The sequence below is a fragment of the Equus caballus genome, chromosome 14 (genome assembly GCF_041296265.1).
Source record: "Equus caballus isolate H_3958 breed thoroughbred chromosome 14, TB-T2T, whole genome shotgun sequence".
NCBI classification, from domain to species: domain Eukaryota; kingdom Metazoa; phylum Chordata; class Mammalia; order Perissodactyla; family Equidae; genus Equus; species Equus caballus.
The window spans coordinates 42,993,144-43,010,344 of record NC_091697.1 but is presented as its reverse complement, the minus strand read 5'-3'; the positions used below and the strand labels follow the sequence as shown (position 1 = coordinate 43,010,344).

General features: G+C 43.3%; 1 protein-coding gene across 2 annotated transcripts in view; it reads left to right on the top strand.

The window, feature by feature from the left end:
* SMIM3 (small integral membrane protein 3) overlaps positions 1 to 17,001 on the top strand; it is a 44,466-nt gene extending 27,465 nt beyond the window's left edge. For both annotated transcript variants that reach the window (XM_023617398.2, XM_070234003.1), the window contains exon 2: positions 15,638 to 17,001. In XM_023617398.2, the coding sequence (XP_023473166.1) occupies positions 15,649 to 15,831 (183 nt within the window). In that variant the 5' untranslated portion in view covers positions 15,638 to 15,648 and the 3' untranslated portion in view covers positions 15,832 to 17,001. The remainder of the gene's footprint in view (positions 1 to 15,637) is intronic.
* Positions 17,002 to 17,201: the final 200 nt, after the last annotated feature.

Here is a 17,201-nt window from a genome sequence, read left to right as displayed (position 1 = left end):
TGGTACCACTGCAGTGGGTAAATAGGAAGAGAGATGTGAATTCCTGAGGGAGTGGGGGAGGGGGTAGGAAGACCTGTTCTCTGGGAGTCAGGAGACACTCTGTTACCTTGATGAGGTGTTTCGGCTGTCTGGACCTCGCCTTCCCGATCTACAAAACGAGGAACTGAGGGTAGATCAGATGGGTGTCTGTGGCTGAGTGTGATGTGCTCTTGGGGTTATGCAGGCCACTCGGCAGTCCTCTGAGCAATCCTCTGAGAACGTATGGGAGAGCCCAGCTGAGCTTCAGGACGTCACGTACTTCTCTAGTAACCACCAAAAGGCCAAGAAGCAACACTTTTCCACTCCAGCAGGGACCTCTTGTTTCCAGCTGTTCTGATTATGAATCATGCCTTGGAGGCTGCAGGTCGCGCTCCATCACATCCTCCAAACACTGACCTCTCAGGGCGTCAGCGCAGTGGGCTCCATTACATAAAACGTCTGGGGATTTCCCCTCTCTGGGGCAGCCCGAGAGTCACTAAGCTGTGGTGAGACGTCGGAGAGAAAAAACAAATTAGAGACTTGGGTGCCTAATGTGGTTGGGTCACATACTGGGCCCAGGGGTGACAGACGAAGGGAATAAAGAAGCGGACACAGCCTCAGATGCTTTCCCAGCCATATTCTGATCTGTCTTTAAAAAACATGCTTCTGTTTCTTCTCCATAGATTAAAATATACAAACAAAGGAAATGTCTCCAAGGAAAGAGGATCTTTGTCTTGGCTGGTCTTACACTGCCACCATTGGCAGTTGTATAAAAGATAGACACATGTACTCAACACTCATAGTTTAAAGGAGTAAGTGTTGGTATTGCCCCACCTGAGTACCAGGTGAGCTGAATAATGTAATAATAATCATACTTGACATTTACCAAGTGCAGACTATGAGCCAGGCATTATTCTAAGCATTTTACGTGTATTAACTCATTTAGTCTTTACCAGAATCCTATGAGGTAGGGGCCTTCATTACATCCATCTTATATATGAGGACACTGAGGTCCAGAGAGAGTAAGTAACTCATCCATGAACACACAGGAAGTAAGTGGCAGAACTGCTATTTGAACCCAGGCAGTCTGGCTCCAGGGCCCATTGGAATTAAGGGGATCTGGGTTCAGATCTTGCCTTTATCACTTACTAGCAGGGTGACCTGGGGGAAGTTAAATGAGAATTTGACAGCCACTGGACTAGTGAGTTACTAGGGACCCTAATACCCTCCCAACTCACTAGAGAAATGGAAGATGAACCTTAAGAGAGAATGGCATACATCTAGGAGTGGCCCTGGGTGGCCTCTTAGAAACACCTTGGGGCTTTCTAAAGATTAATCTTCTCTTCCCCTCACTCCTTTCTATTTTTTCTTTAATAGTCTTCAACCCAAGACTGTCCTGGAGCTGGGGTGGGGCTCTGGGGGAGACAGGACGTCAGGAGAGCAGCGTCAGTCTTTGAGAGCTGGCTGGACCCTTAGAGACTCTTAGAGACCCTCCTTAACAACTGGACTGACAGGAAACTGAGGTCCAGTTTGAAAGAGGGGCTTACTCAGGATCACACAGTGATTTCATTTTCTAATGCTGTAACAAATTGCCGCCGGTTTAGTGGCTTAAAGAACTCAAACTCATTCTGTTACAGTTCTGTAGGTCAGAAGTCTGGTATGGTCTTGCTAGCATAGAATCAAGGCATCATTAGGCTGTGTGTCTTTCTGGATCTTTAAGGGGGAGTCGCTCCCTGCTTATTTGAGTTGTTGGCAGAATTCAGTTCCTGTGGTTGTAGGACCTGGGTCATGGTTTTCTTGCTGGCTATAAGCTGAGAGTCATTCCCTGCTTCTGCAGGCCCCTCATTCCTTGGCTCATAGTCCCCTTCCTCCATCTACAAAGCAAGCAGTGGCGAGTCGAGTCCTTCTCATGTTGCATCTCTGTGATCCACTCTCCTGCCTTCCTCTTCACTTTTAAAGACTCGTGTGATCAGACTGGGCTCACCTGGGTAATGCAGGATACTCTCCCCATCTCAAAGTCCTTAACTTTAATCATATCTGCAAAGTCCATTTTGCCTCTGTTCTCATGGCTCTGCCTTCTGAGTCATGCTTCCCTTTTCATAATCAAGCTTCCAGGGCCCAGGACATGGACATCATTGAGGGGACCTTATTCTGCCCACCATATGCAGTCAGGCCCGCTTTGGGAAAGTGACTTGTTATGGATCACACAGCAAGATAGGGATTCACCCCACTCCCGTGCCTTGCAGCTTGGTCACTGAGTCTGCCTCTCAGCCCACCTCATGGACAGCCCAGCACGCAGCAGGCCCTTAGTCACCAGCAAATAACAGTGATGGATGCGAGAGGCTTAAACAGGATGCTGTGGATTTGGCCTGGGCTTCTCCTCTGCCAGCTCCTTGTTGGTTTCTAAGACTCTGTGATTGGCTGGGTCAGATGGTATGTGCAGTGTTGAACAGCTCTGGCTGCTTTCTGATCTCTGAAATATCCTAGTGTTTTTCCATCTTTCCAGGCACAGAGGGTCAGATAGAAACTTAGGCAGGGAACAAATCTTTTTACTGTTAAGAATTTTAGAGGAGACAGAAGCCAATTTGGGGTAAAATGAGAACAGAGCATTCCTCAGGGACTTTGGGTCATCGGAGAAAGGCCTCCGATTTGATTCATTTTGCATTTTTGATAGTTGTGTGTCCTGCCCATTCCTTCTGCTGGCCCCTTTCTTTGGGACAAAGGTCTCTGCTGAAATGGACTCTTTGCCAGGTTGATACATGCTTGAGGCTGACTATTACAAAATGGGAGGAGAACTATTTCTGGGAGTAAGTGTGAGGCTGGGATGAGGCCATTGACACTGGACTTGGCATGGGAAATCCTCTCCCCTTTTATCAGCATCCTTGTCCTCTTCTGAGAACAGGGAAAGAAAGGTTCATACTTGGGGCAGCAACTCCCCCAGCCCTACACCCACCTCAGTGCACAGCTCCTCAGCACAGAGTGTCATAACTGGAATTTGAGCTCACCAGCCCAAGCAAGTCAGCAAGGGGGAAAACCCGTCCTCCCCTGCCCAGTACGTGCAGGGTGGGCTGGGCAAGAAAGTTTGTCTATCCCGTAATCCTTCTTGAATGTGCAGAGAGCCCCCATGAAATCAAGTCAGAGGATGTCATTTTATTTTAGAGATAGGGTTGTGACTTTTAGGGTCATTGGGACTTCTGCAGGGGTAAGGATCCCTTCTGACCCTCCACCAAGGAGGTTCTAGGAGTCAAGCTCAAATCTGAAGTTCCCCAGTCTGTCCATATTCATTCCTTCATCAGTCTTACGTTTATTGGGCACTTACTGTGTGCCAGGGCCTGTGATAGATGCTGAGGGCACCTCAGTGAACAAAAGACGAGACTGCTGCTCGCCTTGTGCTTACATTTGAGTGGTCAAAGACGGCCAATTCAAAACCAGCAAGCAAGCTAATTTTTAATTGTCAAAGTATATGAAGAAAATAAAACAAGGTATGAGAGAGGATGGTGGTGATTCAGCAGGGTGGGTCTGGAAAGGCTTTTCCAAAGAGGTGACATTTTAGTTGAGATCATGGACATTGAGACACTGGATGTTGAAAAGGAAAATCTGGGAGGAAGAGCATTCTTTGAAGAAGGAACAGCAAGCACAAAGGTCTTGAATTGGGATCAGCACTTGAGACACAGGTCATTAGGTGCCTCAGGCTCCTAGGTGGCCGGTGGGGCCCCTTCTCTGTACTTGAGTTGCCCTCTCTGTCTGGGATCAATGCCCCGTTCTTCTCTGACAATCTCTCCAGTTCCTTCTGAGGGTAGAACCTTAGCAAAGGGTCCTATAAGCTGGGCAATGCTGGTAAACCCCCAAGTCTACTGCCCTGGGAACCATCAGCCTCGTTGTTCACATTCTGGAAGATGCTTGAAGAGACACCCCCAGCATCAGTGACTCAGAGCTGGTTCTAGCTGCCTCCTCTCTGGCCTTCGGGTCTGGTAGAAAGGAAGCATCAGCAGCACTGTCTGCTCAGCACTCTGCAGGGCTGGATTAAGGCCACACCTGCAGGAAGCCACCTGCCTCTCTCTGCCTTTTCTCCCACTTTGGGATAATTAAGTTTGGTGCCAGCAGGAAGTCGTTTCTTTTATTGCCTTCTTCCTCAGTGAATTCCTTGGTGGTAAAACCGGTTGGATAACCATTGGCAATCTCAAAAGTTAACTGTGAGCTGCAGTTCAGAGGTGGAGGGTGTGCATTTCCGGTGGAGGGTCAAAGCTGGGACAGACGATCAAAGGCTATTTGGTGATGAAACTATTACTGTGGTTTCCTAGATCAGACTCAGAGCGGTAATGGCGCCCGAAGTAATGGTGGTTTCCTTCAATCTGGAAAATGAACTCTTTTAGAATTTAGGAGACATGCTGTGTTCACTAGCTCAGGTTAACGTTTTTGAAGCCCTTACTGTGTACCAGGCATTGTCCTAAGTAAGCGCTGTATGTGCTTTAGCTCATTTAACTTCCATGGTATCCCAAAGAATTACTTACTATTATTAATTACTATTCCCATTTTACAAATGAAACTGGAGCTGAGAGAGGTTAAGCCTTCGGCCAAAGCCACAAGGACTGCATATGCTTCCTGCACACCATGTGTCTCATCATTTCTGGGCTTTGTTGATGACATCTGTTCTGTTCAACCTGCCTTCTCCCTCATTTCTCCCTTTTGAGCGCCTGCTTATCTTCAATGCCCATATCAAACGCCCTATTCTTTGTGAAGTTTTCTGTTTTACTTAGACAAAGACAAGGAAATGAGGATTAATATTTTGGGGAGCATCTATGATCTTCCAGGACTTTATATGCGTTGTTTCACTTTATCCTCACAATAGATGTTACAATTTGTTGCTTTTAGTGTCCCTGTTTTAAAGATGAGAAGACTGAGGTTTAGAGATTTTAGATAACTTGCCCAAAGTCACACCTCTAATAAGGGTGGAAAGCACTATTCAAATCAAGATCCTCTTAACTCCAGAGTCCATGTTCTTTCTCCTCCTTTCCTCTGCTCTGTGGTTTTACCTTCAGTGTAGCATTTCTGCGTTGTATTGCCATTAGCTATTGTAATTAATGTCTGTTTTCCTGCAGAGGAGAATGAGCTTCTTTAGGTCAAACACTGTATTTATTTATCCCTATCTCTACACCCACTCCTCTGTCCCCAGGGTTAATTACAGTGCGATAGGTGTTTACTGAGTTAGATTGAATTGCTACTCTACTGGTTTCATGCGGGGACTGGAGGAATAGGTCAGGTTGATCAATCATGCTGCTGATTGATTTAAAAAAATCATTCATATGGATTAAACATGTATCATCTTTGTTGATAAAGTGAAGACATGGTCCAAGTCAGAGACACTAGCAAACTCTAGCTAAAGGAAGGGAGGATTTCTGTTTAGGTCAGTGAGTCCCTACCGCCAGGAATTATTAGTCATAGAACGAACATTTGTAGAGTGCTTACTGTGCGTCAGAACACGGCTAAGTACTACGTGTGGTTATCTTTTGGAATTCTCCTAACCCTATAAGGCAGATACTGTTATTTTCCTATTTTTGTTTTTGTTTTCAGCTGAGTCAATGGAAGCATTAGGAAGTTTAAGTAACTTATTCAAGGTAGGTCAGCTAGAAAGCGTTGGAGCCCCATTTACATCCAAGCTGAGTGGCCTCAGAGCCTGGGCTTTTCACACTAATGTGAGTGTAAAGGAAAGAATTTCGTGCTCTTTCCAAGTATTCTTTCTACTCAGGAGAGCTTCCATTGCCCTACTGAAAACAGGAGCATGGGATTTGTTGATTTAAGAAATGTTTATTTGGTGTCTCTACCACTGAGCAGAGAGGGAAGGCATTCCGTGAGGAGAAGTGAGCTGCGTTGGGTAAAATCAGTGCTGGGGCAGAGCTGGGACCCAGGCGAGGACATCCACTCCTCTCCTTGGCCTTCATCCCATACGCTTGTGGGTTTTGTCCCAATTTGGTGGAATCTCCCACTACAGGTAGGATTCTGATGTCTCTCCCTCTCTTCTCTGATGTTCTTACCTACGGTGGGGAAGAAATCAGTTACAAGGCTTAGCCATTACCTTCTTCACTAGATTCATTTGCATTTGGACCTTAAATCAAAGGGATGAAATACAAAAGGTGAAACTGCGTACATCAGCGATGCTTCCAGGACGTTCCTTTTCTTCTCTTTTGTTTTGTGTATGTGTGTGTGTATGCTTGGTCCTGGAAAACCATCTCATCTGCCTTGCCTGTTGTGAAGTTGCTGAGGGCTCTGGGCCTCAAGGACCCCCGTAGATTTTTACACAATAAAAAGGTATATTCAAGAAGCCTGGCTGGCGTTCATTCTTTTTGTCAGTTTATTCTCTCCCACCGCTTTCTCCAGCCTGACTCCCCACTTTCTTCCCCCAGCTCCCATGTCGAACTGGATAGTGATGGAATTTAAAAGAGCACTGCAGACCAGGAGGGCTGTGTGCTCCCCTCAGTCCTGCCGGTAACTTGCTTTGTGACTCTGGGCAAGTCATTTCCTTCAATCTGTAAGATGGAAGGTTGGCTATGTGGTTGAAGTTAGATAGTGTCTAATTTCTATGTAGATTTCTAGAATACCATTAGTTTGTAGAAGTTTCATCTCCAAGAACAAACCCTGTAGGGTATAGTTTCCATGGGTCAGGAGTTCAAGCACAACTTAGCCGGGTCCTTACAAAGCTGCCCTCAAGGTGTCCGCCAGGCTGCATTCTTACCTGGAGGATCCGTTAGGGAAGAGCCTGCCTTCAAACTCATTCAGGATGTTGGCAGAACTGCTTCTTCAACTCAAGGCCAGCAGGAGAGTGTCTTTGACTTCAGGGAAAGCTTCAGCCCTCTTTTAAAGGACTTCCACCTGATTAAGTCAGGCCCACCCAGGATGATCTTCTTTTTGATTACTTTAAAGTCAGTGGGGGGCTGGCCTGGTGTAGTGGTTAAGTTTGTGCACTCTGCTTCGGTGCCCCAGGGTTTGCAGGTTTGGATCCCAGGCGCAGACCTACACATGGCTCATCAAGCCATGCTGTGGCATCATCCCATGTACAAAATAGAGGAAGATTCGCAGCAGATGTTAGCTCAGGGCCAATCTTCCTCAGCAAAAAATTTAAAATAAATAAATAAATAAATGAAGTCAGTGAATCTGGAACCTTAATTACATCTACAAAATCCCTTCGCCCTTTTTATGTGACCTAACTTAATCACAAGAGTAACACCAGGGAACAGAGGTTATGGGGGCCGTCTTATAGTTCTGCTTACCACAATTGCTTTACAGAAATGTCCTATTTACAGTTATAGCTGGAGCATATTGGAGCCAGCTCTCTATTTTCTGAGTCGGGTCAAATGACTTAATATATGAAATCAGTTCTAAAAGTTACCTGTTCCCACACTAAAACTATTCTGCTTTGAACTTGTTTTTTAACTGTAATATATTATGCTTCCCTTTATTCTAATGTAATTATCCTCAAAGTTATTTTCTTCCAGTACCATTAAGTGAATATATAGTTATTCACAGAGGAAATAATTTAAATGTTAACTTTTTATATTTAATTAGTTTTGGTCCTTTCCTATTTGAAATTATATATTGTAGAAAACTATTAATTTTAGAAGTCTTCTGTGTCCCTAGCTGACTTAAAAAATCTTTTGTTCTATCAGTATTTGAGAGAGATGTGTTGAACTCCTGCACTGTAATTGTGGATTTGTCTGTTTCTCCTTAGAATTCTGAGATTAGGTCATAAAAATTAAAAACCATTTTTTCTTTTAATATCTCCAGTTATACTTTTTGCCTAAAAGTCTACTTTATCTGATGGGAAGATAGCTCTGCTAACTTACACAGTTCATGATTAGATGGTATTTCTTTTTTATACTTTACTTTCAACCTTTCTGAATCCCCATGTGTCTCTGGTTAAAAAAAAAGAAAATAAAGGATATATGTATATATTTATTTATTTATTTTTGCTGAGGAATGTTCTCCCTGAGCTAACATCTGTTGCCAATCTTCCTCTTTTTTTTCTGGAGGAAGATTAGCCCTGAGCTAACATCTGTGCCAGTCTTCCTCCACTTTAGATGTGGGTCACCTGCCACAGCATGGCTGATGAGTGGTGTAGGTTCATGCCCAGGATCCACACCTGTGAACCCAGGCTGCTGAGGTGGAACGCACAGAGCTTAACCACTATGCCACAGGGCTGGCGCCATTTATATTTTGTTTTCATTTTTCTATATACTTTCATATTTTTTGTTAGTTTGGGGTTAAATCTACTATCTTTCTCTGTGCTTCCTATTTGTCCCACCTGTTCTATTTCCCCCCCTCCTTTTCTTATTGTCTCTGGAAGTTGTGAAAAAAGTCTCTTTTACTACTTTTAAATGTCTGCCCTAGAAATTGCAATATGCATCTTTTATTTAACAAAGTCTAATGTTATTTGGTTCTTTTGTTCTTTTCCAGACAATGCAAGAAAATTAGAAAACTTTATTTCTTCTACTATTTATTTGCTATTTTTGTTGAAAATTTTAATTCTGTGTTTTTGTCTGAAAATTTCATATTTTGTCTTAATTCTTGGCAATTATTTTTGTTCAACACTTTAAAGATATCATTCTGCTGTTTTCTATAGACTCCATTGTTTCTGTTGAGAAGTTAGCTGTTAGTCTAATTGGTTTTCATTAGAAGATAATCTGTATTTTTTTCTCTTTAGTTTTCAGCAGATGTACCATAAGGTGCCCAATGATGAATTTCGTTTTATTTATCCTGCTAGGATTTCATAGGGCTTCTTTAGTTTGTGAATTGATGTCTTTCACCAGCTTTGGAAAATTCCAAGTTATTACTTATTCTAATATTGTTTCTGCCCCTTTGTCTCTTCTCTCTTTCTAGGACTCCAGTTACATGTGTGTTGTACCTTGTCATTGTTTCTTTATACCCCTTACCCAGGTTTCTGTATTTTCCATTCTTTTATTTCTCTCTGCTTCATTCTAAGTTTTTTCTTTCTAATCTGTCCTCCAGTTCACTAATTCTCTATTCAGCTATGGTTTATCTGTTAAGCCAATCCATTGAATTTTTAATTCCCATTTGCAGTTCTAGAATTTTGATTTGATTCTTTAAAAAAATCTGTGGCCAAGTGGTTAAGTTCACACATTCCGCTTTGGTGGCCCAGGGTTTCACCGGTTTGGATCCTGGGCACAGACATGACGCTGCTCATCAAGCCATGCTGAGGCAGTGTCCCACATAGCATAACCCGAAGGACCTAGGACTAGAATATACTACTATGTACTGGGGGACTTTGGGGAAGGGAAGAAGAAGAAGAAGAGAAAAACAGAGATTGGCAACAGATGTTAGTTCAGGTGCCAATCTAAAAAAAAAAAATCTGTTGTGTTCTTTCTTATAGTTTCCAGTTCTCTGTCAAAATTCTCAATTGGATTTTTTTTTTTTTTCTCCTTGAACAGAGTGAGCAAGGTTGTTTAAAGTATGTGTCTGTCTGACAACTCCAATATCTGGAACCCCTGTAGATCTTTTTCTATTGTGTGTTTTTTCTGATGATTCTGTTCTTGTTATCTTCCCTTTTTCATTCCTGCTTATTTTTGGTTATGTATTGGATGTTATATTTGAATAAAATATTTGAAGCCTATTGTGATATTATCTCCTCTAGAGAGGATGTAGGTTTTCTTTTGCCAGGCACCTGGAGGTACCAGTGATTGGAAACAACCTTATTTCAATTTCAGAGACTGTGATGATTCAAAGTTTGGCTGCAGTTTCTAGGATTGGTATACTTCTAATTCACTCTTAGCACTAAGGGTACTCTTTGAAGTCCAGCCTCAAAAATGCGGGGGTTTTATTCTTCCTGTCTTGGTAGTCTTGGCCTCCCGAGTCTGTCAGAAATACTGCTTAGTCTCCGTCCTCCGCTAGGGGAAGTGCTGCTTCGAATGCCAGGCTCACCTTCCCGGATTTCTGTCTTCTCCCAGGTCTTAGCCTTGTAACTCCTCATTCTTTTGTTGTTCTTAGTGCCATCAAGCAGATTTTTTTTTTTTTTGGTCCAGTTTTTCTAGTTGTCCTCAGTAAGAGGATTGGTCAAAATGGTCTAGTTTGCCATTACTAGAAGTGAAAGTCCTGATCTTTGTAGATTTCATATCTCTTCTAAATCTAGAATGGCCGTTGGCCGAAAGCAATGAGTCGGACCTTGGTTTAGAAGAGAAGTGTGGATTGGCACACTCCGTGCTCATACTTCTGGGTCTGTGTGGATACTTTGGAGGTGGCTGTGTGGCATGGTGAATACAGGATCAGGAGATGTGAGTTTCAATCCCGTTTACTTAGCTTTATGATCACTAAGCAGGTAACCTCTCTCAGCTTTAGTTTCCACATCTATAGAATATTGTATCCTGCATAGACTTATTGGGAAGATTAGATAAGTTAATGTATGGGACAAGGTCTAGCACAGTACTTGGTATTGTTAAACAAATGCTGGCTTGTGTGATTCTGTGTTTAAGGAAATAAGGGGAGGGGTACTTCTCTGTGCTTCTTGGAAGTAAAAGAATTATGTCTTCTAAGTAAATAATAGTAACTCCTATGAGAGTCTCTTGTATATAGCGAGGACGTGACAAATGACTGACTGAATCAACGAATGAATATTCTAGACAGAGTTACTCATCCTGATAGTGCTCAACCAAAAACAATATTGCTGTGTCAGAGGTAGAAGTTGCTTCCTGGGGAGTGAGTCTCATGATTGAAAAGCAGATGGATAGCACAGATTAGGCACCTTGAATTCAGTTGTTCTAAAACCACTGACTTGTAGGAAATTTTAATTTATGTCTTTTTTGTTGGAACTAGAAAATTTACCATATGATGGGATTGGCTGGAATAGTGATTATTCTTATTATTTATTTTTTGCAAAAGGATTTTCAGTTGCTTAAGAAAAATAGCTCCAGAAGTAAAAGTTGATGTTTTCCAGGCAGGCAGCAGGGGCCCCCCCTTTCCTTCGCCAGTTGGACCTAGTGGCGTACCTGATAGATGTGATGAATTTTCCACTTTTGGAGAAGGTATAATGATCTTGATAATGGATACAAATAATCTTTTTGGGGTTATTAACTTTTCCACTGAATTGCCTAAATTGCTTAAACTCTCTGGTCTAAAGGGGAGCCAGGATGTGCTGGTTCACAGGGTTGGTGGTGGAGGGCCCCGATGGTGTCAGTGGCTGGTGACGCTGTCGGCTTCTTTGCTTGTCAGCTCAGGGTGGTGTTAACACAGCTTCTTACACAAACTTATATTGAATGTGTGTCAAAGTTGATTATTTATTAATAAGGTCAATAGCAGATAAAGTATGCCAGTTTAAAAAGCCAAGAGTTTAGGCTTGGCTGCTGTTTTACCTGCCCTGGTCACAAAAACATTTTATTTTTACCAATGATAAGGTTAAATTTGTAACATGAATGGTTTGGGCTGTATTCCAATGTGACCCATCAATCAGAAATAAATAATATATCTGCAAAGCAAACGATAAGCAGATTGATCTATGGTTATTAGTGAGATGTAACAAGAAACAGGGTTTTATGCACTCACAAGGAGCCAGTGCACCCGGATGCCAACAGAGGTCAAACAGAAGTCAGCTAGCAGCCACGTCGAGTCCTGCTTTTTCTCAAGCAAATTTCTCCAGCATGCCATTAAAGATGCTGAACATATGGTTTGCATAGTGCTTACTTTGGGGACAAAAGTTTTCTTGCACAGTGAGGAGAGGTGGGAGTGACTGGAACCCCTCTCACATGAGAAGGAACAGCTGCTGGAGGACACGTGTTTGAGGATTGAGAAGGTTAAAAAAGGGAGATAGAGCTCCCTGTGCCCTCCAGCGCCGGGCCGCACATATGGCTGGCCTTAGAACCCTGAATTTCTGGCAGGGCCCTTGGAGAACATCACAACCTATGGTTTTCAAACTGTATTCTGAGGAGCCCAAGAGGTCAAGGAGAAGCTGAACAGCTGTGTTGTACCAAGTGAGCAGAGACACCAAAAAAATTACTGGGAAACGTTATTTTTCTCAAATTTTTTCAGTTAGGAAGAAAAAGGGCTTTAATTTCATCATAAAATGTACATTTTTGTGTTATGGTTTAGTATTGCTGTTAGTTTGAATTGTATATAGAAGGGAGGGGGCTCCTAACCTCTAGTGCTTGGGGCCTCTCGGTATTTACCCAGCCCTGCTGACTGAGGAGGACTCCAAACCCCCCTCCCCTCGCCCCTCCTTGTCATCCTGAGCGGCTCCAGCTTTTATTTGTTTTTGTGATGGGGGTTTTAAACAATTTACGTGCACAGGAGTAGTATTGATGCAGTCTAGAAGACGGGTTACAGAAGAAGTTTCATTTATTTATCCACTTGTTCCGTTCTGTTTTGTTTTAGTTAGGGGCAGTAATTTGATCAGATTTATGTCTTTGAATGATTATTCTGGAAGGAGGTGGAGTTGAAGGTGGGGGAAGACCTTCCGACCTCAGCTTTGCCATCTGTGAAATCAGGCTGGTTCTAAGCTTCAGTGTTCCATGACTCTTGGTTGTGGATGAGCCCTGAAGTCTGAGTTCCTGTAAATGACAGGTTTTGCTTATGAAGGTCAGCCAGGGGGATTGTGTATTCCTGGCATTTGGAGTCACAGTGACTGTTTGATGTTAATGGGTTTACCAGCAAGGGCTTTCGTGGAGTTCCTTTGGCATAAGGCAGGCTAGCTGTTGATGTAACCAGGAGACCACAAAGAATGATTTCTCCCACCCCCATCCCTCTTTAGCAGTTTGTGTCTCCTGTGACTCATGCTTTTCTGCCTTAGACCTTGGAGAAAGTGACCATGTTTCCAAGGCTGAGGCAGGGCCGGCCTGTGCCTCTCCCTCCCCCGCAGGCCCCAGCCTGATAATCCTGCAGCCCGCAGGAGTCTGCTGGAGGCTCCTCCATCACCCTGGAACTTGCCCAGATCTGACCAGACTGGCCACAGAGCACCCAGAATCAATTCCCAAATCATAGTGCTGGAAAGAGTTGTAGAGGCTTTAGAAATCCTTGAGTCTAGGGGTTGCCAAAGCTGGATGCACATTCAAATCACCTGGGAAACGGGAACAAGCCCCCCTCCCATCTCCTCTAGAGTCCAGTTCAGTAAGTCTGGATGGGACCTAGAAGTCAATGTCTTTTTGTACAGTCCCAACGTAGTTCTCAGCACAGCATATGGCATTTGCTGACCACTGATCTAGTCTCATATCTTAATTTTATTTGACTTGAAATTGTGTATGTATGTATTTACTCTTTTTAATACAGAGAATTATAAGGAAAAAAAACCCAAATCCGGTTTTTCCCTCAACCAGGTCAATGTAAAAAAATTAAAAGTGATACATGCTAATGTTTAGAAAATTCAGTCTAAAAACATGAAGAATGAAAAGCGAAAACCTCTCCCGCTCCTAGTCTGACTCCCCAAAGGTAATCACCACTAACACTTTCTTGAGATTCTGCTCGAAAAAGAATTTTCCTTCATCCACCCTCACCTGTCTGTCTACTTACTTGTACCAAATCTGAACCAAAGGAATCTTCCTATACACATTATCCTGCACTTTATTTTTTTCCACTTAAAATATTTTGGAGCTCACCATAGGTCATCATTTTTTTTAATAGCCATTAAATAAGTTAATATTTGGAACACATTTGAAACAATGCTTGGAGTGTAGCAAGACTATATATTTGTTAAATGAATGAATGAACGGATGAATGAAAATTGTGCATGGTATTCCATTACGTAGATATACCCTCTTTATTTTACTATTGATGGACACATGTTGTGTTGGTTGCTGTAATAAACAATGCAGAAATAAACATCTTTGTATGTACACCTTGGGGAATCTACTTTGGGTACAGTAATCAGTAGCTTTCTTAGAGTGGCAACAGTGGGCACAAAGCCAAAGGCATTAGAAAGGAAAAGTTTTTGATTGGGGAAAGCAGGAAACAGGACTGGAATTGGGAATTTTGCCTGAGACCTAGAATCACAGAATTACAGATCTGAGATCTAGAATCACAGAATTATGGATCTGAGATCTAGAATCATAGAAGATTGTCTGTTCCAGCCTTGTGCTCTTCGGGCAGGGAATGTGTTACATCTGTGGTTCCCAAGTCGTGCACTGGGCCCTAGGAAGCCACAGTGAACTCACTGGAAAGGTGTGTGTGTTGCGTGGGGAGCTGCAGGATCTTTAAAATTTTTGACGGGAACATTGATATTTGCCTTCTCTCAGACATTGTGTAAACTACTAGCTCAAGATAGCTTACACAGTTTAACATTAATCTTACTGCGTTCCTTTTGGTGATGTTATATTTGGTGAAGCTGAGTTTTTGGTGGTTGCCATGATACAGCAAGTACTGCACAAATGAATGTTGAATAGAAAATGAGGATGCTATTGTCCAGTCTGGTTCCAAAGTTTCAAAAGTTGTGCAGCGCCCAACTGTTGCACACATCCCATTGGTAACTGATTAAGAGTGAAATAAGAATACTTTTTTTCTTTCAATTTGTGTGTATTATTTTTTCAGACAGCTACTAATTTGTTAGGACATAAATGCTTATTAAGTTATTTGAACTTAACTACTTAATAAACAGAACTGCCAGGTATTTCTTTTGTCCTGGGATGCTGTGAAAACATTACTAAGACACTAAGGGTACTGTGAATTGAAAAAGTTTGGGAACAACTGATTTACATCTTTATCCATTGGAATTTTTTTAGCTGCAAGTGAGAGAAATCAAACTGACACTGTCTTAAGCAAAAATAGGAAATTATTGGCTCATATATCTGGGATGTCCAGGGATGCAGATGGCATCCGATTGGGCTGGGTTTAGGTGCTTAAATGAAGTCATCAAGGTTCCATTTCTCTTTCTACCTCCAGGATAGTCTCTCACATGTGGGTAAGATAGCCCCACACTCATCCTTTCCAGACTCACATCCTTTCAGTTTAGCAATCTCAGCAGAAAGAATCATCCTTCCCGATAGTTTGTGCATAAAAGCCCTGGGAGGACTTTGGTTGACCTAGCCTGGATCGCTTGCCTATCCCTGAATCGAGGCTATGGGGATTGGTAACGGCCAAGCCTAGGTCACATATCCATCGCTGTGCTCAGGCAAGTGGCCCAACTAAACCACAAGGGGTAGGTCGGTGCTCCACAGAACCTGTTACCAGGAGAATGGGAGAAGGGGTAAGGACCAAAAACAATGCATTTCCCATTATACAGATGAGGAAACAGACAGGTAACATGATAGTTTAATAGTTAAAGATGGAGGCTCTGGAGTCCCACCGATCCTCCTTGGGCAAATTAACTATATCTCCATCTTTTAAGACGTTAAGAGTCTCATCTGTAAAATGAGAATAACTGAAGATAAAGACCAAGAAATAAAAAAGGATGACAATAATAGTCCCTACCTCATAGGATTGGTGGTTGAAGTGGAGACTAAGTGAGTAAATACATATAAAGTGCCTAGCACAGTCCTCGGTAAATGGGGCCATTATTATTATTGATCAAGCAACCTTAACAAGCACACAGCTGGTAAGTGACCCAAGCTTCTGACTCTTGGAGCAGGTTTTCATCCAACTAGGGGGCAGGGAGAGGGTACAAAAACAGTGATTGCCTCTTCCCTGTCTGTTGCAGAGTGAAGCAGCATGGATGCCGTCAGCCAGGTCCCCGTGGAAGTCGTGCTCCCCAAGCACATTCTGGATATCTGGGTTATTGTCCTCATCATCCTGGCCACCATTGTCATCATGACCTCGTTGTTGCTGTGCCCAGCCACTGCTGTCATCATCTATCGCATGCGGACTCATCCTGTCCTCAATGGGGCTGTCTGAGAACCTCCCAGGAGGGGCAGGTGAGGGATGAGGACAGCATCCCCTTCCCATGCCTCTTCCCCTTTCTCAGAAAGGCAGCAGGAGGGACTTTGGTGTGTGGACTCTGGAGCTTGATATGCGAGGGGAGACCTGAGTTCTGATTTTGATTCTGCCACTGGCCAGCTGTGTGGTCAAGGGACCTAGTTCTGTGAGTTCCAGGTTCCTTATCTTTTAAATGGGGATTATGATCCCTCCCCTTCCTACCTCATAGGTTTGTGAGAACCAGTGACTTAGTGGAGGTTAAAGCTGTTTGTGAGCAGTTAAGTCACCACAGATATGTAGGTGTTGTTGCTGAGTGCCGAGAAGCTCTCAAGAACCAAAGGATCTAACTGCTGATGATGGCTTTCAAGGTGGTGAGGGAGACAGTGGGGTCAGAGCAGCCTGTGCCCATGCTCCTTGGGTCAAACCAAGCAAATCCACCCTGTCTTCATTCCAAGGCGCCAGCAATGCATTGGCTCAAAAGTGGTCTTCTTTGAGTGTCACTCCCTCAAGTTTCCTAATTTGGGAGGTACTCGAGCATGGCAGGGGAAGGGAGATGGGTGGAACTTCCTGAGACTTTCTCTGTGCTACAGTCTCTGCCCCTATGCAATCTGGAGGAGGGCTCTGCCATTTCTTAGCAATGCCGAGGAAGCTGGGGCGATGGGCTTCTTTCTGCACTGGAGTCTCATAGCTGTGACACTCAAGCAACGTTGGAAAATGCAGGGTGGCTCAGTTCCCTGGGCAGCTCTCGGGATCTCCAGGCCCCATCCCCCTGTATGCCCCACATAGAGGAGCTCTGCCCCGGCTCCTGCTATAATTAGCTCCATGGTGTAACGTGTATCCCTTCACTCCCTCCCACCAGCACTGCCGCCAGTCCAAGGTACAGACTTGCATTTTAAGACATGTTCCCAGGACTTTTGGAACTAACTCAAAACAATGATGGTTATTTTAGATGCTATAATTTATATTTATATAGAGAGATTTCTGGACCATCCAAGCTCTTTGACCAAAATCAGGAGCATCCTGGGATTTATTAAATTATGTTAGAAGATAGCACCGATATCAGGATATTATTGTGTAAAAATGATGCCTTTACTTTGATCTGTTTTCATTGATGTGCACAGCCAGTTTCCAATAAAGTGCTAGAATGAGTGTGTGTGAGGTCTTTCTTTAAAGAGCTCCTGTTAAGCTCAAGAGCTCAGGTCAAAGGATTCCACTGAATTTATGGGCCTTAGAGACAGTTTGGATATAGGAACAGAAAGAGAAAGAGAAGAATCAATCAACTGCCAGGGTTCTAGCTTGGCAAGTGGGTGAATAGTTGTGCAATTGACACAGACATGGAATGTGGGGGA